The following is a 27,714-nucleotide window of genomic DNA, read 5'->3' on the forward strand; positions in this document are numbered from 1 at the left end:
TGTATAAAAGTCCAAAATTCTTCCTCACTTGACGCGTTTCGCCGAAGCTTTCTCAAAAGTGAATCCAGAGGCTGGATTAACCCTATTATAAACATAGCAGTTTCTCTGAAACTGCTATGTTTGTAGAAAAAAGGGTTAAACCTAGCTGGACCTGGCACCCAGACCACTTCTTTAAGCTGAAGTGGTCTGGGTGCCTATAGTGGTCCTTTAATGATTTCGTTTTTTTTGCTGGTATCAGTGCAAATTAGGTTGAGCTTTTCTCTGCTCGAGCTGAGCTCACTCTGCTAGAGCCTTTCATTATTGATTCTAGCAGTCTCCTTCAAGGATCATTGCAACAATTACAATTGTATTTGACTACTTTATTACATACATTTCGTTACACAAGCCCGACTTGATACAAAGTGTCTCCTTAGATTGCTGTTTTTTGTTTCACTGGCATCTATTTGGAGACACCATAATATATATCTATATATTTATGCTCCGTTTATATTTCCAGCAAATATACCAATGAATTGACTACCAATCAATTTTTATAGGCTGTTAAAGATTCCTAGCTTTCTATTATATGCTCTAATATTGATTATTAAATATTGTCTTCAATAATTTGGTATAGTGTTCTTTTTACACTTATTATTCACACTATTATTTACACTTATTATTTTGTACTCAAGGTGGGGAGGGACAAGGAATCAATGTGTGACTGTGGGTGAGCATTGGCACCTACAGGGCAAATCCATAGTATACAACAGGACACGTAAATACGAGAGGAACAGCAAGTGGTATTTCAAAACCCCTTATGATTTCTGCAACTATTTTTGTTGGAAAAGGTGGTGGAAATATTAATAAATCCATTGTGTTGGCGAAAACATGGTGCATATTCGAAAATGACGGGCCCAAAAAGATCAACAAATTAAAAAAATCCAACGGATATAAAAAATCATGCCAAAAATGCACTGAGAGGTAGAAAGAAAACTGTTGGTGACACTTTGGTAAGCTTCTCCCATTGTCTATTTTTTCAATTTTCTAGGCAGCAGTTGAATACATGTGACATGAAAACTGCGTAGAACGAATGCAGCATTGCAGAGTACTCTAACCCATAAGTTCTAAATATACCATAACCATAGGTACTCTATAACATTTACACCCTCCTTAACCATATTAGTTCTTATACACACTGAGCTCTTAAATGTTTCTGTAATGATGGTTATAGGTAGCTGTCCACTATGTATAAGGCAATGCTTGCTGGGCATTTTATTGAGGATAGTAAGGGGAAATAATCCCATTTAAAGAGCACTTAGAGCTATTGATATATTGTGCATAATATGTTTAGCAACTAACGTTTTATACTTTATATTTACAACACATTGTCAAGTATAGAAACGTGATACCTGGAAGTGATTAGAATATGTGCTGGGTTAGCAGGGAAAAGCATGAGAAGTAAATGCTGGCGTTAAAGTTAACTAATTAGAGTAATGTGATTTCTGTACTTTCATATTCACATAAAATCAGACCTAAATGTACCAAAAAACATAGTATGAAAAATATACAGTATAAGACGCAATGAGTTTGCATGCTGATTTACATCCAACTTATTTTTTAGACAACTAATACGTCAATGAAAGCTTCTTTTAGAATAATGTATAAAAAAAACTAATAAAGTTTAAATAGAAAACATAAAGTATGTATTATACAATAAAATCCATTCAAAGAACAATTGTCTGAGTTAGAGTAATGCAAAGCAACACAGATTAGACATTGCCTTAACAAATATTTGCAATGATATTAACCCCTTAAGGACCAAACTTCTGGAATAAAATGGAATCATGACGTGTCACACACGTCATGTGTCCTTAAGGGGTTATAATCACAGTGAAAGTATTAGAGGCAGTAGTACTACTGGGAATGAGTAGATCCCGTTACATTGTTTAAAAAAAAAAAAATACATAATTCAAGCACCTCAACTACAGCTACAGCTGAATCTCGCAGCCAATGACCCAGCCCTGCACTGCAGAGCTTAGCTCACGAGAGCTAAAAAAGCTCTTAAAAAAAGTTCTGCTCTCACTTCAACCTGCAAGGAGAAGTGGAGCAGGCCTTGGAACCACAGTAAGAAGTCAAACCAATCCAAATGGTTTGACTACAATTTAAAATGGTTTGACACCAGGGAACTGCTGGCATTATAACCAATACAGTGCGCTGTAGTGCTTGTGGTCCTTGGAGTTTTCCTTTAAGTATAATATTTTAGGCACTTTCAGATTTAAATTACTATTAGTTAACAAACTCTTGAAATGGCTGTAAGGCACAAATATGATCCAAATTTAGAAAATTAGTGCATCACCGAAAAATAACTAAAACTGCAGTCACTGGTAAAAATTAATACATTCATTTTAGCATTCTTTATCCGTAAATTGAAGTCATGTCTGGGGATGTTATTTGCCACCTCTGGGGGAAACACTACACTGAGCTCCCGAGTCTAATACCCATTGTAATAAATACGTACTCAATCTAACTCCATCTTAAAACTAACGGTTTATTTAAAAAAACAGATTATTTCTTTAAGGTCTCTTTTGCCTCTAAACCAAGAATTAGAAGTCGGGATGATAAATGTGACTTGGGGAACTTGTGACTTGTTATGTATCCTAGAGGTGGAGGAAGAGCTATTTAGTAAAAGTTATTTTATTTTTTATTTTAAATGCATATTTTAACATATTTTCTAGATCAACAAGGCACTCTAAAAAATGGTTGTCTGTCAGTCCACCAGAATTGAACCAATGTGCAAAAAACCTATACCTTAGAAGATAATTGAATTAATTCATTTGAATATATGAAGGTGATAGATCTATTAAAAGTTTAAAGGATGTTGAGTGAAAACACGACCTTTGAGCTGATATGTGCCTTCTATCCAATTTTTTTTACTTAAACTATCTATATATAAGATGTAAGCATGAGGTTGGCATTAGGCATTATTCAGTAAAATGTGTTTTTCACTAAACTGTAAAATATGTATTTTTTTCAGTGAGGAAAATGAATACATTATCCAAAAATTGCCAAGCAAGAATTTATGTTTTTAGTATGAAGTTATGAATCCCCTGATCAGTTCCCAGCAATTCGTGGTTTAGTGAATAATTAAATATTGAAAGTTTTGGCTTTGATTACTGGTGAATCTCTTGATAGCAAAACTTCATATTTAATAGCTTTTATGATGCATTTCCTGTTGGCAAGAACTCGAGTCTAAACTGTCCAGGTCTTGAACTAAATGACACATATTCATGTTGACTTTCTTCTTCTTCTTCTAAAACTGTCATGTTGGGATTGTAAATTCGGGGTGCCTCATATAGTCCTCCAGAAATCACAAGTGTATCATCAGGGGTAGAATAGCTGTCAACTGTAAGGAAAGGGCAAATTAAGGAATTAGAAAATGATTAAGGAAAATTCAGCAGAGCTATACACGATCCAACACTTGCTAAATTCAAAGGCACGTTTTCTTCCAAGATGCATGTTTTAACTTTTGAGTACTTATCTCCTTTTTACTGGCTGACTGTTTTGACAAATGATAAAATGGCTCATGCAGAGATTAATTATAACTATACTACATACAGAGATAATAATACAGATGTATGCATTTTATAGTCACCAGAATCACTAAACTTGACCTCAGCCAAGGAGGCAAGGAGACCGGTGTGAGAATAGAAAGGTAAGTAAAACTTACCTTTTTATTTAATTCTCAGGGAGAGGAGTGAGTGGAGCCCTAAACAGTGAGTGGGACATTATAGCGTTAACAATACATGTTTGTACGTTTGGAATAGTGTTTCTTAAAGGACCACTATATTGCCAGGAAAACATACTCGTTTTCCTGGCACTATAGTGCCCTGAGGGTGCCCCCACCCTCAGGGTCCCCCTCCCGCCGAGCTCTGGGGGAAGGAATGGATTAAACTTACCTCTTTCTCCAGCGCCGGACGGGGAGCTCTCCTCCTCCTCTCCTCCCTCTTCTTCCGTCACCGGCTGAAATCACAGTGAGAAGCGCGGAAGCCCTCTAGCGGCTGTCAATGAGACAGCCACTAGAGGCTGGATTAACCCATTTGTAAACATAGCAGTTTCTCTGAAACTGCTATGTTTATAAAAAAAAGGGTTAATCCTAGCTGGACCTGGCACCCAGACAACTTCATTAAGCTGAAGTGGTCTGGGTGCCTATAGTGGTCCTTTAATGGGATTGGGACTGTACATTCCACAACGGTATATTATATGTGCCAATGCTACCCTTACAGTAACGGCTTCCCCTTAACTCCTACACTACTGTAACACACTACTACTACCACAAAATATTAATGCATGCAGTACCATAACATTAATAATGAACCCCTATACAGCCTAAACACTTATGCCAATACTAACTCTAACCAATGAATATCATATCATATATAAAGATACATAATGGCAAAGTGTGTATTATGGGAAAATTATGTAATCTGGAGACATTTATAAACAACTCAACCATCGGTTACATTCTTGATTGTGATGTCTCAAGAACCCAATGGCATTATGTTTCCATAATGCACAGTTCTCTCTATCTCTTAGAGGTGCCTTACGTTATTTTCCCCAAGGACCTGCTTTACAGATAATAATGCATAAGAGAGAATGAGATTCAGATATATATAACAACCACAGCCTTTAGATATCTCAAAGAAAAAAAATAAGTGCAAAAATTAAACAAATTGTAATTGAAATTAGACTTCCCTTATTGCCCCCATATACGCTCAGGTTACCCCCTTTTTTTTCTTTCTGTTCCTTCCTCGAATACTGGCACGTGTCTCTCCATAGTTGTTAGACTTCCCTTAGGCAGTGAAAATGTACTTATTGTACTTCATTGTTTTTTGGATTGTTGATTTGCACACAGGCAGTTAGCATCACTAAAGCAGTTCCTTTAGGGATGAAACGCTTTGGACTGGTATCAGTTTTAGCTTTTACGGCCATTTCTGCTGTTTTCAACATATATGTGAGTGAAAAAAATTATCTTGCACTTTACTTTGAATTTGCACTAGAATTTTTGCACTTTTTCTCTTTCAGCATCCATGGTCCTTTATAACTGAGGCTGTACAGCATCTAGAGACATTGAGTCATATCTTAAAGGGACCCTCCAGGCACCCAGACCACCTCTGCCCATTGGAGTGGTCTGGGTGCAAACTCCCATCACCCTTAACCCTGCAAGTGTAATTCTTGCAGGTTTTATAAACTGCAATAATTACCTTGCAGGGTTAAGTCCTCCTCTAGTGGCTGTCTATGAGACAGCCACTAGACGGACCTCGGGTTCTTAAAACCCGTAAAGTGTTTTAAATGACGCTGGACGTCCTCACGCTATGCATGTAGACCTCCAACGTTGCAGGAATCACCATAGGAAAGCATTGGATAATGCTTTCCTATGGGGAGGTCTAATGTGCGTGCGTGGCCATTGCCGCGCATGCGCATTAGGTCTCCCTGCGCTGGCTGACATTGCCGGGGGAGGAGCGTGGGCGTAGCCTGACCCAGCGCCGAAGGAAATCGGTGCTGGATTCAGGTAAGTCACTGAAGGGGTTTAAACCCCTTCAGCAACATGGGATGGGTAGTGGGAGGGAGAGGGAGAGGGGCACTGCAGGAACCTGCAGTGCCAGGAAAATTGATATGTTTTCCTGGTAATGGAGAATCCCTTTAAAATACATTCTGAAGGCTTGAACCGGAGCCTGACCCAGCGCCGAAGGACATCGGTGCTGGATTCAGATAAGTCACTGAAGGGGTTTAAACCCCTTCAGCAACATGGGATGGGTGGTGGGAGGAAGAGGGGCACTGCAGGAACCTGCAGTGCCAGGAAAATTGATATGTTTTCCTGGTGCTGGAGAATCCCTTTAAAATACATTCTGAAGGCTTGAACTTGGCCAATTGAACCAAATATTTGTTTTTATGCATTCACAGTTAAGCACTATGTTGTGCCCTTCTCATTTTTCCTAGCCGAATCACTCCAATAAGATTTGTATAGCATGAGATTCATATAGATCTACTTTATGAAATCTATAGTTATGTTTGAGTAGAATAAATTAAAGGAATACTATTTACACTACATATACAGACTGGTTTAAAATGCACTTTCCAAAGTACCTCCAGGGTTTAACGTGTGATCAGGGAAAAAGACACCAACTTATTATATTGAAATAGGGACTTGGAATCTATTTTAAAGAAATGGGTCTACCATTCATGTCAGAGAGGACCAATAGTCAACACCAGGGGATTCAGCCACAAATTTTAGTCTTCCATTATGCATGTCTAGAAGCCATACAGCTCCTAATGATACATAATCCAATCATATCTGTGTATTGTGCAGAGAAATCTGACGGTACAGGCATATACAGTATGCAATATCAAGAAGGAAAATAATTTAGAAAATATGAGGGATCAAACATGGATTTGGACTGAGTACAGCATTAAAGTTTACGGATTATACAATAACAAAAATGATACTCCAAATTGGCCAACCTAAATAACAAAATATATTTTTTATAAAATAAAAAGGATATCAACAGCTAGTCTGTCACCTGTTACAGGTACAAACCAAGTATATTCAAATAATAATTATATCACATTTCCTGTAGCTTTAAGAAGGTTGCAGTGGTAGAATGGCACTGTAGCTATAAGAAGGTTCCAGTGGTTCTTTGAGATTATTTGAGATTAATGGAATTGATCTGTACCTGATTCATATATCTGTTCACGTAGGGGGTGATGAGAGTACTGTAATCTCCTTCTCCTGTATTTTTTAATGGCTAAGATAAGTATTGTCAAGATAACAATAACTAGCATTGTACTGAAGACTGATGTCAAAATGGCCTCAGAATGCTTTAGACTGGAGAGTTCAGGACCTACAACAAAATATAAAAAACAGTGAAATGAGGAGAAAAAAAAATACAGGCACTTTAAAAATACATATTAGTTAGTATTATATATTTTGGTAATCCAAATATCCATAAAAAGTATAAATATATATGAACATGAACAGTTTGAAAGAGTGGAGTTTACATGTATGTTAGCTTTATTAACTTTGTGATTCTATTGTGAGTTATCAGAAGATAAGATGGCGGATGCAGTAATTAGACATGTGCAATTCGTTTCGGTCCGAATGCGAACTAGGGGGAGACAAACCCCTAGTCACCAGCCTCCCAAAAAAAAATTAACCCCTACCTACCCTCCTCACCCTAAAATTAGCTAAGAACCTGTAAACAAAAATAAAACTTACCATTTGATGTCTTCTTTTTTCTAAAATCTAATGATGACCGTCGCAATTGGAAAAGAAAAAAAAACGAGCGCAAAAAAAAAATCCATCTTCATATAATCCACAGGCTGCTCACTGTTTAATAGACATGCCCCTACTTGCGATATAGTGAGTAGGGGCAAAATTTACTAATACTAAGTAATTTTTACTTAGTATTAGTAAATTTGTCTGAAAGACCAATTTAGGTCTTTCAGAATTTTGGTAGAGAACTCCCTAATACCGTGGGAATTAGGGAGTTATCTACTAAGCCTCTGAAAGAGAAGTCCTGAAGTCCCAAATGCCGAAGTTCCGAAATTCCGAAGTGCCGAAGTCCCGAAGTGTCGAAGTGCCGAACTGAACCGAAGTCACGAATTTCGGAATGCCGAGCCGAACCGAAACGAAAATTTTCCCCATGCACATGGCTAGCAGTAATATAGCAGTCATTCTTCTGAAACTCATAAAAAAAAGACTTAGAATTTAGTAATTAGGTTCTCTTTGCATGGCTCAGCAGGACTGAAAAACCTTTCCCTTCTAAGAGTTCGTTGTTGATGACATGCTGCATTTTATTGCACCCCTTGCTACATTGTTGAGTTTGTGCAAAACTGGTTCCAGTTTCTTTGACCAACCTAAAAACAAGGCAATTTACCATACAAAAGCACAGTACACATCACAACTTAATGTGTTAAAACTTACCTACTGATAAGTTGGTTGCAGATGGTCCATTGGGGGATGTAAGTACTGTAACATTTTTGAGAGTAGAAAATTCTTGGGTTATGGTTGACATCGCGGTTCCCTTTTCTTTACCAGCAGTTGAGGTGTAACCAGCGACTGATGTTGTGACTGAAGATTGTGTTGTGACTGAAGTTATTGGTTCTTTTGTCTTAAAATTTGTGGTGCCCAAAGATTCATTTACAGATGTTTGAACTTCTGTTTTGGGCAAGCTTGTAGTAGCAAGTGACATCACGGGAGTGTTAAGTGTTGTGGTGTTTTGATGACTGGCACTTGTGTTAGTTGTGGTTATTGAGTCTTGAAGAGGGGCAACAGTGGTAATTTCTAGTTTGGTAGCATTGGTGCTTGTAGAGGTATATTCTGTGCTCTTTAGACTCACAGACTGAGTAAATGCTGTTTTGTTAGTTAAAGTTGATGATACAGTTGATCGAGCTGGTGATGGAGAGGTTGATAGTGCTGTGGATGGCGCTGTTGATGGTGCTGTTGATGGCACAGTTGCTCGCGCTGTCAAGGGCGCAGTTGATGGTGCTGTTGATGACACTGTAAATGTTGTTGATGTAATGTCAAATGCAGCAATGAATGACCATAATGTGGCAATGGCAAAAAATGATATGTAGCAAAGTCTTGACAGTTTCGAAGTCATTGTAGAGTTCTTTACTTGGTGGTTAGTTATGTTCAGCTATTTTTGTTAAGCTAAATCTCCTGAAAGAGAGCAATATAAAAAAAAAAAAAAGAAGAAGCAGAGTATTATTATGAAAACGTATGTGAAAATGTCTAGGGGCACCTAATTCATATAACACATCTTATCCTACTGTCCTACAGCTACTGAATGAAAATCAACGCAATTATAGATATTGAACTCTAATAAATAATACAAATATTTAAGCCCTATACATTTAAATTATTGCCATTAATAGAACTACACTGTCATTCAACCACCACAAGGTAATATTTCCCTGAAAAGGACATTACCAAGGTAATTTTAGGGTAGCCTTTTAGATTAAAGGGGGTTTGTGATTAGGGTAGCAGCAGGGGAACTTAGGGCTAGGGGGCAGGGCCGGACTAGGAAAAAAATCTTGCATGAGAACAAAGCCTTGTGCTTGTTCTGCGCAACGCATGCAAATTTATGCTTGTGCTGTGTTTTCTTGTGACCTGTCTCATGTGTCTCCATAAGTGGGATACTAGAGGACAAAGGGCAAAAGAAGTTTATGGTGCATGTGCCTGGAGTCTGCTTGTGGTATTGCTTGTGTGTGTGTAGAGTGAGCTGATTGTGATGTGGTGTTTTGTGCAAATTGGGCGGTTTTAGGCATGTTTAGTTTGTGGTGTAAAATGTTTGGCTAGTGGCTACAGAGAGTGAAACAGTGTGTGTATAGGGGGCATAGTGAGTATGGCGTATGTAGTGAGTTTGTGCATAGGGGCTGTAGTCTATGTGTATATAGGAGATGTAGTGTGTGTGTAGGGGCTTTAGAGAGTGTGCGTTTAGAGAATGTAATGTGTGTGTTTGCATACAGGGGATTTTGTGTGTGTGTGTGTGTGTGTAGCTATAGGGTATTTATTGTGATCTATTGTTATAATTAAATATAATCTAAATAATGTGTATTAACTCCAACTTTTCCAAAAGTTCAGTTGAGTTTCCTTACTTGAGGAGAAGCTAATTTCAGGCTCAGAATTGAGAAGTAAGACTGCAGAGGCATGATCTATACACCAAAACTGCTTCATTAAGTTGTTTTCATGCTTATAGCATAGCATATGAGCAAAACAACATTTATGTCAGATGCCATTTATGAGTTAAAACACTTGTGTTTCTATTTATGCAACTCTAGCCAAACCTCCCCTGACTGAGACCCATACAGCCTCTATGGAAAAAATGGTTTCATTTTAAATCACATATTACAGCACAGGGTATATACTTTAGAAGTTCTTTAATCACAGAAAGCTCCTGCAGGCTACAGCACATGAGACAATTCTATATTAAAGAGAATGTGCAATAAAGAAAGTTTAAACATTAGATGTCTCTTTGCAGGAAGTGATTACGGAGACGGATGTCTCTTTGCAGGAAGTGATTACAGAGACGGTGTGAATCTCAGACAGGGAAGTTGTGGCTAGGGCTGCATAAGCAAAGTAATGTAACAACTAAATGGCAGATAGCTGAGTGATAAACCTGCAGGAACATAATCTATACACCAAACCAAACATACTGCAATCTTCATTAAAGGGACAATTTACTGCACAAATGAAAATAATATTACAGTTTAGTAATTATAGCTTCAACATAAAACATGCATGCATTTAATCATAACTTTGTTTGGGGTATATTTAGAACATCTTGCAAAAGATGCAGTTCTCTTGCCGGAAGCCTTTCAAAGCCTTCAATTCAAACAGACTGATTTATAATATGTATTTAATTATATTTTTTTATTAAAGACATGTACATGATTGGAGGACCAATTAACCATGTCACCTAAAAGGAGGATCCATGAAGGGTTTCAAAAGGCACAACTGGAAATAAACTACAGCTGACTGAGGAAGCTCAAGGATTAGTGAAACATTTTGGCCAGTTAAGGACTTGTTACAGATTAGTGTATTATTTATTTATATTGGCACAACACCTACCATCCTCAGAGGCAGGACATTAAGGCTCTGAATAAGGTGAGCAATAAACCTCCTTGATTTTAAACAAAAAAGGGATTTTAAAGTACTACACATTGGTTCCAGTTCTCTCTTTCTTTCTACCGAGAGTATCCAATAAGTTCGGGAGAACGATGAGATGCTACCGTAAAATCACAAACACGCTGATTACTAAACCAATTGATTTATGCTCTGATACATGTGAGTGGTCTGACTTCTCCCATATGTATGTTTTATGAACGCAATTACTATCTGCACTATATTTTGTTGTGTTTTTATTTTTTTCGTTGTGAACTACACATCAAGTTAAATTTTGATGCAGTTTTTGCAGTTTTTGCAGTGCTCCACTACAGGTGTAGTTGAAAGACACATTACTGTGAGTATTATTGCTGTGAAGCTCTGCTATACACTCAGACATACCAAAAAGATAGAGCTCCTAAAAAAGCGAGACATTAGGATAAAAATAGGGAAAGAAAAATTTGGGCTCAAAATAGGAACTGCCTTCCTAAATAGTGACACCTGGAAGGTATGCAGTAGTACAATTTAGGGGTGAAAAGTATTTTGGTCCCTGTTATGTGTTTTATGTGCCTGCAGATTGCTGTCCAACATTGAGATGAAATTGGATGGGAGCAAAGTATGTGGAGGATTGTGCCTGGAACTGAACAGCATCTTCAACACAAGTTAGAGTGGTTTGTGTGGGGTGGTAAAATCATAATTTTCTGCCAGTGTACCGCGGTAAAGCAGGTACCCTGCTCTAGCTCCCACTCTCCTACAAAACTGCGATGGAGGTAGCTGTTTGTTCAGCAATACATGTTTGGAAAGCAAGGAGACCCCCACTAGTGTGACACCTGTCACCAGACACGGCTCTCTAATTAGGCAATTTAAGCGCCCACCTAAGGCCTCGTGCTGGCTGGGGCCTCGCGCCCGCCTTTATCACCTTAGGGCAGACTTACATGTCAGGTACTCGGTCCATGACCGAGGACCCGACATCAGGAGGGGCCCCTGCGGCTTGCCCTTTATGCTGCCGGGTGCGATGCCCCTCAGAGAGCCAGCCTTCAGTGTGTCAGGTGTGAGCTGCAGACTGAAGCGTCTTGCGATCCCCAGCTAATCAGAGTGTTGCTGCCACTGACACTGACACTGCCCCCTGTCACCCCTCACTAAGCCCCCTGTCACCTCCTCACTAAGCCCCCTGTAACCCGCTCCATTCCTGACACTGCCCCCTGTCACCCCCTCTCTCAGCCCCCTGTCACCCCCTCACTCTGCCCTATGTCACCCCCTCCCTCCCTGACACTGCCCGTCACCACTTCCCTCAGCCCCTTGTCACCCCCTCACTCTGGCCCTTGTCACCCCTTCACTCTGCCACCTGTCACCCCCCCTTCCCACACTCTGCCACCTGTTCCCCCCTTCCTTCCCTCACTCACTCTGTCCCCATCACCCCCTCACTCAGCCCCCTGTCACCCATCACTCAGCCCCCTGTCATCCCCTCCTTCCCTCACTCTGCCCCCTGTCACCCTCCCCCTCCCTGACAATGCCACCTGTCACCCCCTCCCTCAGCCACCTGTCACCCTCTCACTCTATCCCATGTCACCCCCTCCTTCCCTCACTCTGTCCCCTATCACACCCTCCCTCCCTGCCACTGCCACCTGTCACCCCCTCCCTCAGCCTCCTGTCACCCCTTCCCTCAGCCCCCTGTCACCCCCTCACTCTGCCACCCATCCCTCCCTCACTCTGCCACCTGTCACCCCCTTTCACACTCTGTTACCCCCTTCCACAATCTGTCAACCCCTTCCACACTCTGTCACTCTCATCCACTCTGTCATCCCATTTTACACCCTGTCATCCCCTCCACTCACATACACACTGTCACCCCCTCCCTCAGCCACCTGTCACCCTCTCACTCTATCCCATGTCACCCCCTCCTTCCCTCACTCTGTCCCCTATCACACCCTCCCTCCCTGCCACTGCCACCTGTCACCCCCTCCCTCAGCCTCCTGTCACCCCTTCCCTCAGCCCCCTGTCACCCCCTCACTCTGCCACCCATCCCTCCCTCACTCTGCCACCTGTCACCCCCTTTCACACTCTGTTACCCCCTTCCACAATCTGTCAACCCCTTCCACACTCTGTCACTCTCATCCACTCTGTCATCCCATTTTACACCCTGTCATCCCCTCCACTCACATACACACTGTCACCCCCCCCCGACACACTGTCACCCCCTCCACACACCGTGTCACCATTCCCCCCCACACACTGTCACCACACTCCCACACACAGTCACCACACTCCCACACATACTATCACCCCTTTAACCCTGCCACACTCACTTTAACCCCTCCTGATCCCATACATTCACATACAAGGATACTGTCAGACACATACACGAGTAGACAATGCCAGACACACTCAGAAATACACACAGCCAGATAAATACACTTTGCGACTGTCTGTATTAGTCAATATCTGTGCATCAGTGTGTTTGTGTGTGTATGCATGTGCATGTATCAGTGTGTATATGTATTTGTGTCTTAGTGTTTATATGTGTGCATGTATTAGTGTGTGTGTCTGTCTGCAATGTGATTGTGGTATGATATGGACAATGCAAAGGTAAGGTTGCAAGCAACATATATTATATGCATACATACATACATATACAATACATGGGAAAACACATATATAATAGTATACATGTAAAGGATAATAGCATATGTGGGGAAATGTCTATGACATTGTTTTCTTATCTGTAACTTTTATTAACAAACTATTATTTGGCAAATTATTATTTAAAAGCCCAACCAAAATGTTAATTTTTGTTTCAAATAACCCCTTCACACTGGCACTTATGTATCCACAACTGCATACTACACAACTATACCCCGTAATCGTGTATAAATGATTAGCATAATTGCAGATTAAATTTGTTTTTTGAAAATTATGCCATAACTACAGTCAAAGTGCTCACAACGCAGCGACAATGCAAGCCTCTGAAGATGAATACAAAGATTACATCTCTGTATCCAAAGCTGCAAGGTAGCCCTTCAATATATGTACAGTTCCTTACACACACACACAAGACAACACCTATATTTTTTTCACTAATGGTGTTAGTGGGGGGGCCTCATGTTTGAGTTTTACCTAAAGCCTCGCAAAGTCTAGTTTATATGTTATAAGGTACTTAAAACCAGTTGGTTCTCTACTCAGAAAATGAGACATGGGGATAAAACCAATGAAATGAGAAATCTATTTATAACAGAAAAGGAGCCCTCCCCTACTAACCCCGCCCAGACATTCTGTGGCTGTCCAATCACAGACTTCTCAAAGCAGCTTAATGAAAAGTCTATACAAGGCAGGTGCTATGCACAATTGCTGCCTCTTACAACAGGAAGTAACAGGACTGGTTGTCTGATTGACAGCCACAGAGGTGTAACAAGGTTAATTTATTTAAGTGCCAATTTCTATTGAAATCTGTACTTGTAAAAGAGGCCACACTTTTCACACATAAAACACCTCAACAAGATGAAGTTCTTTAGAGGTATGTGGTGTTCCTTTAATCTAAAGTTGTTTTGGTCCTTAGAGTGTCCACTTAAAGTATGACAAAGAAACATAAAGAAATAAGTTATCATTTATGGAATAATTATTAGTAGATGTAAGGAACTAGATTTCCACCCACATACAGTAAGTACATACAGTAAGACACACTCTTACACCCTCATCCCTACCCGGCTGCTAGAATGAGTACAAGGTGTTTTTCATAAAAGGCTTGTTAAGAAAGGATGCTGTATGCACTTTTAGAAACGACATATGCAACTAAGGTTATCATGAGACGAACAGGGTTATTTACTAAAGTGAGAATGCAAAGGGAATTAAAAGGAAACGTCTCTAGTGGCTGTCTGGAAGACAGCTGCTAGAGGTTGTTTTAACCCTGCAATGTAAACATTGCAGTTTCTCTAAAACAATGAGATGAAGTGGTGTAGGTGCCTATATTGTCCCTTTAATCGTTTACTTATTGTACAGCACTGTGGAAAATGATTGCTCTATTTAAATACTAATAATTTGACGACTACATAATCAGAGTTATTCACTTCAATGAGAATTGTTGGGAATTCAAAGTTAATTCAAAATGAATTTCTCATTGATTGTAATTGTAGTAGTAACAGATGTTGCTGAACTACGCATGAGACTGAGGTACCGATCCGAATCGTTATATAATCAGAGTTATTCACTAAAGTGAAAATTGTTGGGATTTCAAATTGAATTTCAAATTTACGTAGCAAAATTGGAAGCATAGCTGCCTTGAAGAATTTTTCCAGTTCAGCTATTTTAGCCTTAAATTTGAAATTCTCTTTGAATTCCTGACAATTCACATTTTAGAGAATAATCCAGAGTTTGCGTCCCTTCCAAACAGAGGACATGGTAGTAACTATAACCTTGTGGAAAGAGACTAAGTGGATCAGCACCCTTGAGACTCTATGTACTGCTGCCTGGTTACTATAGTGAGCGCCTATTACCCTTCCTTTTTGTCTATGTCCCAAGGGACTCAATGAGGATTATGAGCTTAAACACTTTTTATAAGAGGACCTTGTGGGTGCTGGTCCTATAGTGTATACATCACTTTCTTTAACCAGTGCCATTGAAGGGACCTCAAATCCAGAGCACGCAACCCAGGACTTTCTCTTTCAAGTTTATTGAAACAGCAAAAAGACGAACGGGAACCGAGCTGTGTACCATCCACATTGGAATTCCACAACCAATTCCACCATTGCTTTTCATCTGGAGTGAGAAGACTACCAAGCATGGGTGAGATCATATTCATATTCCTGTGAGGATTATGTACAATTAAATTTTGACTGTTACTCATTTTTTAATTTTTACACATTTTTCCCTTTTTTGTATATTTTTTTATTTTTTAATAATGTGCACATATATTGCCCTTACGTATGTAAATATATCTTTTTCATATCGGAAGAAAGTCCGGTGACAGATATGCTGAATTAAATGCAATTACGGATGAAATCTAACTTTAAATTAAATAAGGTCTCTGATGAAATGAACTATGCACTATGCAGTCAGTAAACCAGCTACTTTATAAAATTATAATAAATCTGCATTTTATTCTTTACGTTGGGTGCGGTATCATTTCTTTGTAATTATAACTTTGCTGTGTTGCTTAGGGATTAGCTCTAGGTTAGGAGTGCTGCTATTCCTGAGCTAGACCCCAATCAAGGTCAGTGATATGTCATGATAATGGATGACCAGTCTTACAACAAGGCTTGAGAAAGAGTGTCACGTCAATGTCAGTCACTCCTTCTCCACCCCAAGTGTCTAAATTTGCCAATGAAATGAAAAGGAAACAATATACCTTATCCAATGGGAAGGTAAAGTTCTCCTACAGCCCATTCTGTTTTCTATCCCATCACTTCCCTTTATTGCTGACTGAGGAGGTGCAGCACAAAAGAGGGTGGTGTAGTTTGGTAGTTCATAGACAGCAAGCTATGCATGTTGACAACAGATGCCTTTAATGCATAGAATTCACGTTTGCAGCTAATAGGGTTACACTTCCAGCAGCAAAGTGTTTTATGTCTGTAAGTGCAGTATAAATCTCTCCTTTAATCACTTAAGTGGTCATGGGGCTTGGAGTAAGCCTATTAAGAAACGTTATGAAAGTTCTAACTAACAAGCTATGTTTTACTCATTCTATGACACACAATTTGCAGTCTTCTATCACCATCTAGTGGTGGTTTTGACAACATGAAATCAGTATATATATATATATATATATATATATTTTTTTTTTTTCCTGTATATATTTTTATACAGGACTGACATTCTTGATGCTCCTTATAAAACCATGGGCCTTGCCTCCCCCCACACAGAAACTCTCAGACACATGCACAAATGCACATACACATTGCCTAACACACACAAAGATACAAATTATCTGGCACACATATAGGGATTGACAATCAATGACACACAAATCTAGGTATTAATACCAGATCTCCCAACTTTGCTGTGAGATAGTAACAATTTTGGGCTCCTTTGTCCACTGTCTCTAGTTTGTTCCTTGGTGTCTTACTTTTGGATACACCAGAATCCAGGGCTCTGCCCACGCTCCTCCCCTGCCAATGTCTACCGGCGGGGGAGACCTAATGCGCATTATTCAAGGCTTTCCTGTGGGGAAAATCTGACGCTGGAGGTCCGTGAGGACGTCCAGCATCAGATAACGGACCAAAAGTCAGTTTGGATTCCGGAAGCGCCCCCAGTGGCTGTAGGTTAGTGGCTGTCTGGGGGCAGTTCTCTGGAACTGCAATGTTTAACATTGCAGCACTAAGTACAAAAGGGTCACAGCACCCAGACTACTTCAATTAGCTGAAGTGGTCTGGGTGCCTACAGTGTCTCTTTAAATATATAAAAAGCATTGAGCAAATGCATTTTTTTTTAAATATTTCTTCAAAAATATTATGATAATGACTGAACATGTGAGTGAAGCCTTTTAAAATCATGTCTGATACACACTACTCCAGTGCAAAGTTCTTGGCAACAGAAAGAAAATATGTCCTGCCTTTGTGTTGCCAGAGAGGTGGTCTGTTGTGCACTTATTGGCTCTGTGTGAAGGTTAAATAATTTTTTTTTTTAATGAGATATGGAACATGGATGGATACAAAGTGAGAAGTGATAGTACCACTGAGTCGCACCAAGTACAGACTTCAGTGAAACAAGATGGGGCACAAGCTGTGATCCAGTGTTCCTTCTAATGCATTCTGGGATTGTGTCTCAATAATAGGGCAGGGGGAGAAGAAATATATTTTAGTGAATTATGTAATTTATGTAAAACCTCTTCTAGGCTCACAGTGTCCCAATCTAATCAGCTAAGTAAGCCATACCACCTGCAAAGGGTTTCTGAGCCTTTAAATGGTCTCTCAGTCTGGTTCAGTAGGAATCACAATCATGGGGAAGACTGCTGACCTGACAGTTGTGCAGAAAACCATTATTGACACCCTCCATAAGGAAAGAAAGCCTGAAAAGGTAATTGCGAAGGAAGTTGGATGTTCCCAAAGTGCTGTATCAAAGCACATTAACAGACAGTTATGTGGAAGGGAAAAGTGTGGAAGAAAAAGGTGCAAAAGTAGCAGGGATGACCGCAGCCTGTAGAGGATTGTCTGGAAAAGGCCATTAATGTGTTGGGAACTTTCACAAGGAGTGGACTGAAGCTGGAGATGTGCTTCAGATGTCGTATTCCTCTTGTCAAACCGCTCCTGAACAACAAACAACGTCAGAAGCATTTTACCTGGGCTAAAGAAAAACAGACCTGGTCTGTTGCTCAGTGGTCCAAAGTCCTCTTTTCTAATGAGAGCAACTTTTGCATCTCATTTGGAAACCAAGGACCCAGAGTCTGGAGGAAGAATGGAGAGGCACACGCTGCAAGATGCTTGAAATCCAGTGTGAAGTTTCCACAGTCTGTGTTGATTTGGGGAGCCAGTCATCTGCTGGTGTTGGTCCACTGTGTTTCATTAAGTCCAGGGTCAACCCAGCCGTATACCAGGAGATTTTGGAGCACTTCATTTTTCCTTCCGCAGATGAGCTTTTCCAGCAGGACTTGGCACCTGCCCACACTGCCAAAAGCACCAAAGCCTGGTTCAATGACCGTGGGATTACTGTGCTTGATTGGCCAGCAAACTCACCTGACCTGAGCCCCATAGAGAATCTATGGGGCATTGCCAAGAGAAAGATGAGAGACATGAGACCGAACAATGCAGAAGAGCTGAAGGCTGCTATTGAAGCATCCTGGTCTTCCATAACACCTCAGCAGTGCCACAGGCTAATAGCATTGAGGCAGTAATTGCTGCAAAAGGGGCCCAAACCAAGTACTGAGTCCATATGCATGCTTATACGTTTCAGAGGTCCGATATTGTTCTATGTACACTCAGGGGTCAAGTCCTGGGGAAAAAAGTGTGGGAACTCCCCCCCCACCCAAAAAAAAAAACCACTCGTATGCATATATAAACGCGTGCACACACATACACTCACAGACACACACATGCACTCAGACACTCACAGACACACATACTCAGACACACACACAGTGGTGTATTTTAATTTTGTGCTGCCCTAGGCATGACTATACCTGAGCACCCCCTAATCTAAATTTACCACCCCTTCCTGTCAAGGGCGCACCGCTTCCTGATTAAGAACCCACCCCATCCTCTTTAGACTCCACCTTTTCCTGCTCCTTTTAAAGAAATACTATAGTGCCAGGAAAACAAAGCTGTTTTCCTGGCACTATAATTCCCTATAGTGCCCCCCTCCCTCACTCGACACTGATGGGGTTAAAATCCTATGGGTATTTAGCAGATGCTGGATGTCCTCATGCACAGGGTGAGGACGTCCAGCATCAGTTAGGCGACTTTTGGTCACCTAACCACCCGAAAGTCCCTCTAGTGGCTGTCTGGTAGACAGCCACTAGAGGTGGAGTTACCCCTCAAGGTAATTATTGCAGTTTCTGAGAAACCGCAATAATTACACTTGCAGGTTTAAGGGGACTGGGACACTGCACCCAGACCACTTCAATGAGCTGAAGTTGTCTGGGTGCCTATAGTGTCCCTCTAAGCACACTCTCTGACAGACACCCACACTGGCAGATACACACTGACAGTAACACACACACTCAGTGACACACACTCATTCATTGACAGAGAGACACACACAAACACACTGACAGACACACTAATAGTCACACACACTAAGTGACAAACAGACTCTCACTGATTTGACAGACACTTACAAACATACACTAACAGAAGCACATACACGCAAACATGTGCATACAGTAACAGAAGCACATACACTCATACGCACACACACGTGCATACACTAACAAAAGCACATACACGCAAACATACATACAGTAACAGAAGCACATACACTCATACACACACACACACACTGACACAAACACACACATACACTAACAGACATAAACATACACACACATACATAGACTAACAGACATACACACATACATACACTAACAGACACGCACACACACATACACTAACAGACATACACACATAAACTAACAGACATACACACAAACTAACAGACATAAACTAACAGACATACACACATATAAATAGACTGACATACACACACTCACACATACACATACACTAACAGACATACACACATACACTAACAGACATACACACACACTAACAGACATACACACACATACACTAGCAGACATACACATACACTAACAGACATACACACACATACATAGACTAACAGACATACACTAACAGACATACATATACAAATTATTAAAATTAACATTGCCCACCCACCCAGCCTCCCTTCCTTTTAGGAAAGCTGGCATGAATGGGTTCCTGGGGTCCAGTGGGGCTGCAGTGAGGCGGGCTGCTCTCTCCCTGTCATGGGGGGGCACCTGATTTGCCCCCCCCCCCGGCGGGCTGCTCTCTCCCTGTCACACGCGGCGAGGGAGCTGTGTCCTCTCTGCTCCCTCTCGCCGCGTGGGTTGTCTTCTGATGCAGGGAGCCGGAATATGACGTCATATTCCGGCTCCCTGCATCAGAAAACGGCGCACGGTGAGAGGGAGCAGAGAGGACACAGCTCCCTCGCCGCGTGTGACAGGGAGAGAGCAGCCCGCCGGGGGGGGGGGGGCAATCAGGTGCCCCCCCCCCCCATGACAGGGGGAACACAGGGCATTTGGGGGCGGCATTTTTTGCCGCCCCCTGAGTGCCTGCAGGGGGAACGGCGTTCCTCCTGTGAAAAAAGTGCAGGAACGCCGTTCCCACGCGTTCCTGCAGGACTCGAGCCCTGTGTACACTCCTTGTTTTATTGATTGCATGTAATATTCTAATTTACGGAGATTGTGGATTTGGGGTTTTCATGAGCTGTAAGCCATAATCATCACACTTATTACAAATCACAGCTTGAACTATCTTGCTTTGCATGTAATGCGTCTCTCATATATTAGTTTCCCCTTTTACGTTGCATTACTAAAATAAATTAACTTTTGCACAATATTCTAGTTTTTAAAATATCACCTGTATGATCTTTGTATCTCACCAGATAAAAGGGGTAGAGCTAATTTTTTTTTAGCAGTTTTATATAATGACATAGACAACACTGAAGATCAGTCCTTTACATGAATTAGGGAGTGAGTTTTCAGGTCTCAGGACAAATTAATTATATAAATTCCCTTTTAGTGAGGAAAAATTAATTGTAAACATTCCCTTTTAGCCCACAGAAAAAGGGACTCATTGTTACTAAATACCTTACTAGCCTCTTTTATATTATTTTATTATTATTATATAGCGCCAGCAAATTCCATAGCGCTGTATGGGTAAGCCCTATTGCATGCATTCATCATGAGCATTGGGGAAATTGTCTGGAACTGTTGGTCTGGGGCCAACCTGACCTCAAGATGTTTGAGTTTATATTTGGATGGATGTCTTTCCCAGAAAGCCAAAGGTTAAGGTATAAAGAAGTCAGAATAGTCAAATAACGAACCAAAGGTCAAGGGTCAAGCATACAGTAGTCTGAATAGTCAAATAACAAGCCAAAGTCAAAATACACAAGAAACTACCATAAACACACACTCAAATAAGCACAATAGAGGAAAGGGGGGGGGGGGTGGCAGGCCTGTCCACTGAGCCAAGCAGACGCTAGCTGCTGCAGCTCCTGCTCTAAGAGGCAAAAACTTCGAAATTCTGCTGAAAAACGGCGATAAATCGACTCCTGAAGAGAGATGACACTAGGGTGCTCAAAATGGTACCATACAAGCAACCTTCAATATGGTACTCACCTGCACTTCTCTTGCGGCCTACAATCCTCTGGACCGGCAGTGATTATCCCGATCTACCCTCAGGAGGCTCCCCCGCAATATGGTGAGAACGCGGCCCAGTCGCTGGAGCTCGAGTCAGGTGGCAACATAACTCACAAGATGGGGGAGGCCATGTGCTCCCCAGGCCCCAGCAGCAAGTAGTCTGATGTGGAGCTCTGTCTGGAAAGGATCTTCAACACTTTTTGGGAGAGGCTGGAAGCTCATCTGCACCCTATAGCTTTGGAGACCCTGACTGAATACTCGCCTTGGAGCCAAGCCTTCGAATGGAAGGTCGTGGTTACATCCCTGTCACCGGCCCGCTTAGAAAGACAATGCCAGCAGGAGCCCACCCTAGAGTCGGAGACTCTGGATTTCTCAAGGGGCAGTGATTGCCCACAGACGGCTTCCTGGATCATGGAGGCCCATATGATAGCACACCCAAGTCTGCCCTACCTCCAAGCTGGAATTCAGCGTCTGCCTCAGTGTGAATGGGCTTGTCTGCATGGTGCAGGACTTTGCTTGGCCCCTGTACGGCATGGGTTGACAGAGGTACTGGGAGTGTCTCTCACCCTGGTAGTGTACCCTTTACTTGCCTAACCTATCAACAATGGTTGGACACTTGCTTTACTGTTACACAGCCCTCACATTCTGTTGTTAAATCCCCATAGCAGGCTTTGTATTACTTTAACTTCTCATACTACTTTTCCCTACTACTTGACAACTGTCCTGGAGGGAGCCCCCTGGAGACCTTAACTCTACCTGTTACAGCCACAGTTACTCACTCACTTACTTTTTGCATACAGCTTGTTTGACATACTTGTATTTACACTGTACCTCTCTTGTTCTTACTCTTGGGAAAAAAAGCGTGTCCAGCGGGCGCCATGACACTGTCTTAGACTGTACATCCCAACTTGCAGATATAGGACAGATCCTAACCAGAAACAAGTATTATTAGTCTGTAGTAATATCCTAAAACCATCTATTGCAGTCCCAAAAGGGAATGCCTGAAACCAGCAGTTGTAAAATATTTTTTACTGCTGTGTTTTCCTGGACCTTTGCATCTCAGGGTACCCAGAGGATGAAACTTCAAATAAGCCGTAATAGTTTTCAGCTATGTCCCACTTTTGGGAACACCAGGGAACTTTCCCCAGAAAGTGTAGCGCCAGAGCATCATTAGATGCGGTCACACTGTTCTAGGGACACTAGGCCCAAGCAGAGAGCAGCTCTCTGCATGGTTCATGCTTCATGGGAGTGCCTGCATGATTGTCAGGGATTGTCAGTCAGTATGGTGTGCATTCACACCTGGCTGACATGCCTTTCTTTCCTTAGAGTTGAACCAGTAATACCATTTTACCCCGACCACGCGCTTTATGGGACACATATGGTTGGGGTATGGAAATGCACTACCCTAACAAGGATTAGGTATGTGTTACACACCACTGACTTGGGCAAATCATTAGTAATTGTATAATGTGCACTTTTTAGAAAATAATTCTAACACTGTTATGAATCGCTTTTGCTTTTCAGGTCCAGACCACAACCACATGTAATGACACAAAATATACTTCTTTTACAAAGTTCCAAAAGCAGCCAAACATCTACCAATGCAAGGTTTGATAGGGACATACTAATTACTAAAATCATTACATCTTGTGGTTTTGGTGCATAAGTACAGTCCCTTTTCTTGGTTATTGCTGCCCGTTTGTCAGAAACGCTAATATTTATAGTTATCCAAAAACACACCTCTAGTGACTGTCAGACAGGCAGTCTATTGAGTCACTTCACTTCACAGCTTCTTTTTGTTGTGCATATACAATAGGTCTGTATTGCTTCTCTGTATTTTGAGAAGACTGGATTACAGGTAAGTTTAAAGGATTTTTAAAACTTTTTTATTTTTGTAAACTAAACAATAGGGCACCCTTTTATTATTATTATTATTATTAAATCTTTCCACTTTAACTTTGATATATACATCAGGTATTAACTGACTTCTACTATTCTACCTGGAGACATACATGAATCCTCCTTTCCTTTTCTTTGTCTACAACGTTCAATAACGTTAAGTCACATGGTGCTGAAAGTAAATATAGAACAACATTCCATGTGACATTTTCTCATTTTCTGCATATTTAGAAGACAGAAACTAACATTTTACGAGGTGTTATTTCAAAGTTATTTGTTTTCTTTACATCAGACCTGCCAGAAAACATAATCCTTCAAGGTCAGGCCAGAAATAAACACCTTAAAAAAACAATAATTACATTAAATTCTGACACTATAAATTATATCTAAAATAACTGATCACATTTATTTTTCCAGGCATGAACACAAGAACATAAAGCCAGCTACTTATGTGTACCTTTTTTTTTTTAAATGTATTTTTAATGTTTTTTCTGTTTGTGACCTTGTAAAGCAATAAATAATATGTTGAAATTTAGATGACTCCAATATATTACAACCTGGTTTTTCAACTTGTGGTACGGGGTACTTGCACCAAAAGCTGGTGGTACACCAAGAGCTGGCTGGCTGGTAGGCTGTAGATGGGTGGAGAGGAGGCTGTTTCCTTGCACGCAATACGGTAATGCCGGAAGCCTGGTTATGTGGTCACTCAAGCCTTGGCATCACTAAACAGCATGCGAGGGCAAGAAGACCATGAAGATGACAGCAGCCACATTAGATCCTAGGGAAAGGATCCCACTGGACCTCAGGGATCAGGGCCGGCCTGTCCTATAGTTGACTTAGGCGGTGGCACAGCACTCCCTCCTACCTGTCACTTAGTGTAGCGTGGCTGGGCGGCGCAGACTGCTGTACAGGAGCTTCTATTTCCTGAAAGATCGAGGGGGGGGAGGAGAGCACTAAGGGATGGGGATGCAGGGAGGAGCACTAAGGGACAGGGGAGCAGGTGAGATCACTAAGGGACAGGTGAGGAGGGAAGATCACTAAGACACTACACACCTACACAATGCATCCTTACACATACACCTACACAATGCATCCTTACACATACACATACACAGAAACACACAATGCATGCCTACACACACATGCACAAAAACATACAATGCATCCCTACTCACATACAGACACACCGAAACATACAATGCATCCTACACTCACACAGAAACACACCATGCATCCACTACACGCACGCACACACACACACACACACACACACACACAAAATGCATCCCTTACACACACACACTGCTTCTCTTAATGCATCTCTTACACACATGCAATGCCCCCATTACAGACACAAACACTGCATTACATTACATACACAGAAACACACCTTGCATCCCTTACACATACAAACACAGATTCACACAATGCATCCCTTACACACACACACACACACACTGCATCCCCTATACACACACACTACATCCCTTACACAAACTGGTATCCCTATACACTACATTTCATAAGAACACACACACATTACATCCTCTACAATAACACATAACACATCCCCTACACACATACACTCCACTCCCTGTGAGCAAACTCATGGGTAGGCCTTTTAAGCATAAGTCTTATGGGCAGGCCTAGTAGGCATACTCACGGTCAGGCCCTGGGGGCCCAGACCGTGATCTGTGTAAGAGGCCCAAAAAATGGAGCTGCTTCCTGTTCGTTGATTTTTGTGAGCACTGCCTCCAGAGAGCCTGTTTTAACACCAGACCAGTGGAGCCAGACTGCAGCCTGACCCCATCATCCTCTTGTCCTTATCTGGTGGTAAGTAGGCAATCCAGTATATTATTAGTGGCACTAATCTCGAATTTACCTCACATTAAAGGGACACTGTAGTCACCAGAACCAATACAGCTTGATGTAGTGGTTCTGGTGTCTATAGTCTGTCCCTGCAGGCTTTTTAATGTAAACACACTGCCTTTTCAGAGAAAAGACACTGTGTGCAGCACTGGCGTTGGCTCATATGTCAGATCATATGGGTGGGGTATTGTGATGTCACATGGTGGGCAGAGCATATGGGGGGCGGCAAAAATCCTTGCACTGGCCCTGCCAGGGTAGAATCCACTCCACTTCTCCCAAAAGTAGGCTGGATAGAGTTAAATAAAAATAATTTAAATAAATATATAATTTGTTAGTGTGTGAGAGAATGTGTACCATCTGAGCCATATGTTATTATTGGCTCCATGCTTGTGTGTCACACTCTTTTGGTTTATATGCTATTTATCTTGACAATATTGCACTATTTCTTTTCATCTTTGTATTTTTACAGATTTATATTGTATCTCAGCCCTATAGCTCCACCCCATGTATGTATAGTTTGTCCTATAGTAACCATTCAGGAGGTCTGAAACAAGCTTAAGCTCGCAAATGCCATTACAGACGTAATGTGATGTAATTCCAGTAAAATACAAGTTTAGCAGGCTAAGATTGCCACAAGGCATATGTATGTATATGTGTTTGTAGTATCAGTTGGTTAATTACACGTAGCTAAGATACTGTCATCACTGTACTGACCAGGTGCAGGAATGTAAGAACTGGAATTACGCGTCCCTCTCCTTTGTATCAGATGAGCCACGTGGTTAGACCGGATGGATGAGTTTAGACTCTATTCATTAAATAGGTTAAGGGTATGTGTGGGTGTAGTTAATTGTGGGAGGAGCTACAGTGCTATATAAGGAATGTACTCTATGTATTCAGTACTCAGACTTTGCTGTATTTTGGTGACGCTAGTCCCTCTGAGTCCCGATCGGTGATCCAATAAAGAATCTCTTCCTTCCTGAAGAAACCTGTGTCCATCTCTCTGTGCTTGGCTTCCGTCAGTTTCTCCGGTATCATTTGGTGCATTGGCCGGGAAGCTCATCGTTCAACGGTAGCTGAGAGGCAGAGGCGTGAGACGGTCTATCTTTGCCCACGTTCTCTACGGCTGCACCCCTGAACTTCTGCGTGGACCTCCCTTCGTCTCGGCGCCACTGGTCTGTTGTCCAGGAGATCATCGGCCTCTACGTGAGAAGTGCTGGGGTGTCCCCGTCGATGAGTGTGAACTCAGGTTCAGGAACGAGGAGGTAAGATAACTGCTGTTTTAGACGGCAGGACCCGCTAGGGGTATACCGATTGTGCGGTAGGCCCAAAGGGGTTTTTGAATCTGTATCTGCCCCCTCTGTCGGAGGGAAGGAGCGAAGGCGCACCGCTCGATCGAACGCTCTTTAGTCAGACCGTTTGATTTGGTTAGTCAGGTGGGGTCCTGGTGTAAATAGCCCTAGCCGGACACCGGTGTCTTGTCTAGACTAGCGTTCTAGGGTGTATATTACGTTCGCTAGGTCGGAGGGACCGGGAGACTAAGCGGCGCCTGTGTAAATTCGGTTCGCTAGTTCTCATCCTATCTGGGCTAAGTGGGAAGGCGTGTAAATTTGGAACCCACTAGACTTTTGATAGTACGACTAAGAGGCGCCTGTGTAAATTCGGTTCTCTAGCTCGTTGTATAGTGCGACTAAGAGGCGTCTGTGTAAATTCGGTTCTCTAGCTCGCTATATATGTGGTGATTGGGCAGTGTGGCTAACCAAAACGGGTGTATATAGTTTTAGGTAGTCCATTCAAGGTACTGGCCAATAGTTTAGTTGGGAATTGTAAATGTGTTAACGATTGTTTTAGTAAAGTGTATATCTTGTTAGATAGCGCGAGCTCAGCCGTCTAGCGAGAGTGTTAATAGTGTGTTGCTGTATCATAGTGCACGGTACCATAACCCTGTATATTTACTGACATTATATAATAAGTACTAATCATTGTCGTCCATTGCATGTTTAACACCATAACCACTAATAATTGTATTGTGACCTTAACTTGTGCTTTGACCTATGCTAACCGTACTGTAACCGCTATTTGTAAAAGACGATGTTACTGGGGTGTGTTATAGACGGGTAATTCGTATATAGAGAATTATAGCGTGGGTGACTGTGTAGTTACGCCAAAGGGCATAATATTGATTATATAGTGACTGGTGTAGCAGCTGTGTGTGTACGGGAATTCCCTGAGTGTTTATTGTTATTGTGTACGTTTCACTTGGTAACCGTACCACGTGGTGCTGTTGCCAGAGGAAACGGGTGTGACTGTTGAATAGTACGCGTGTATAGTAATCGTTGTCGACGACGTTCCACTGTTAAATATGGGTGCGTCGCAGTCAACGATTCCGGATCCCTTAGGATGTATGGTTAAGAATTTTAAAAAGGGATTCAAAGTTTGTGATTTTGGGGTTAAGATGTCCCCTGTACGTTTGGTCACT

At 41.6% G+C, this 27,714-nt stretch overlaps 1 protein-coding gene across 4 annotated transcripts in view; it reads right to left on the minus strand.

The window, feature by feature from the left end:
* Positions 1-1,864: 1,864 nt before the first annotated feature.
* Positions 1,865-27,714, minus strand: part of LOC134588991 (mucin-5AC-like) — a 56,106-nt gene continuing 30,256 nt past the window's right edge. For all 4 annotated transcript variants that reach the window (XM_063444308.1, XM_063444307.1, XM_063444306.1 and 1 more), the window contains exons 2-4: positions 7,961-8,698; positions 6,711-6,878; positions 1,865-3,382 (exon numbers count right to left, since the gene is read on the minus strand). In XM_063444308.1, the coding sequence (XP_063300378.1) occupies positions 3,195-3,382; positions 6,711-6,878; positions 7,961-8,639 (1,035 nt within the window). In that variant the 5' untranslated portion in view covers positions 8,640-8,698 and the 3' untranslated portion in view covers positions 1,865-3,194. The remainder of the gene's footprint in view (positions 3,383-6,710; positions 6,879-7,960; positions 8,699-27,714) is intronic.

Source organism: Pelobates fuscus, chromosome 1, assembly GCF_036172605.1.
Source record: "Pelobates fuscus isolate aPelFus1 chromosome 1, aPelFus1.pri, whole genome shotgun sequence".
NCBI lineage: Eukaryota > Metazoa > Chordata > Amphibia > Anura > Pelobatidae > Pelobates > Pelobates fuscus.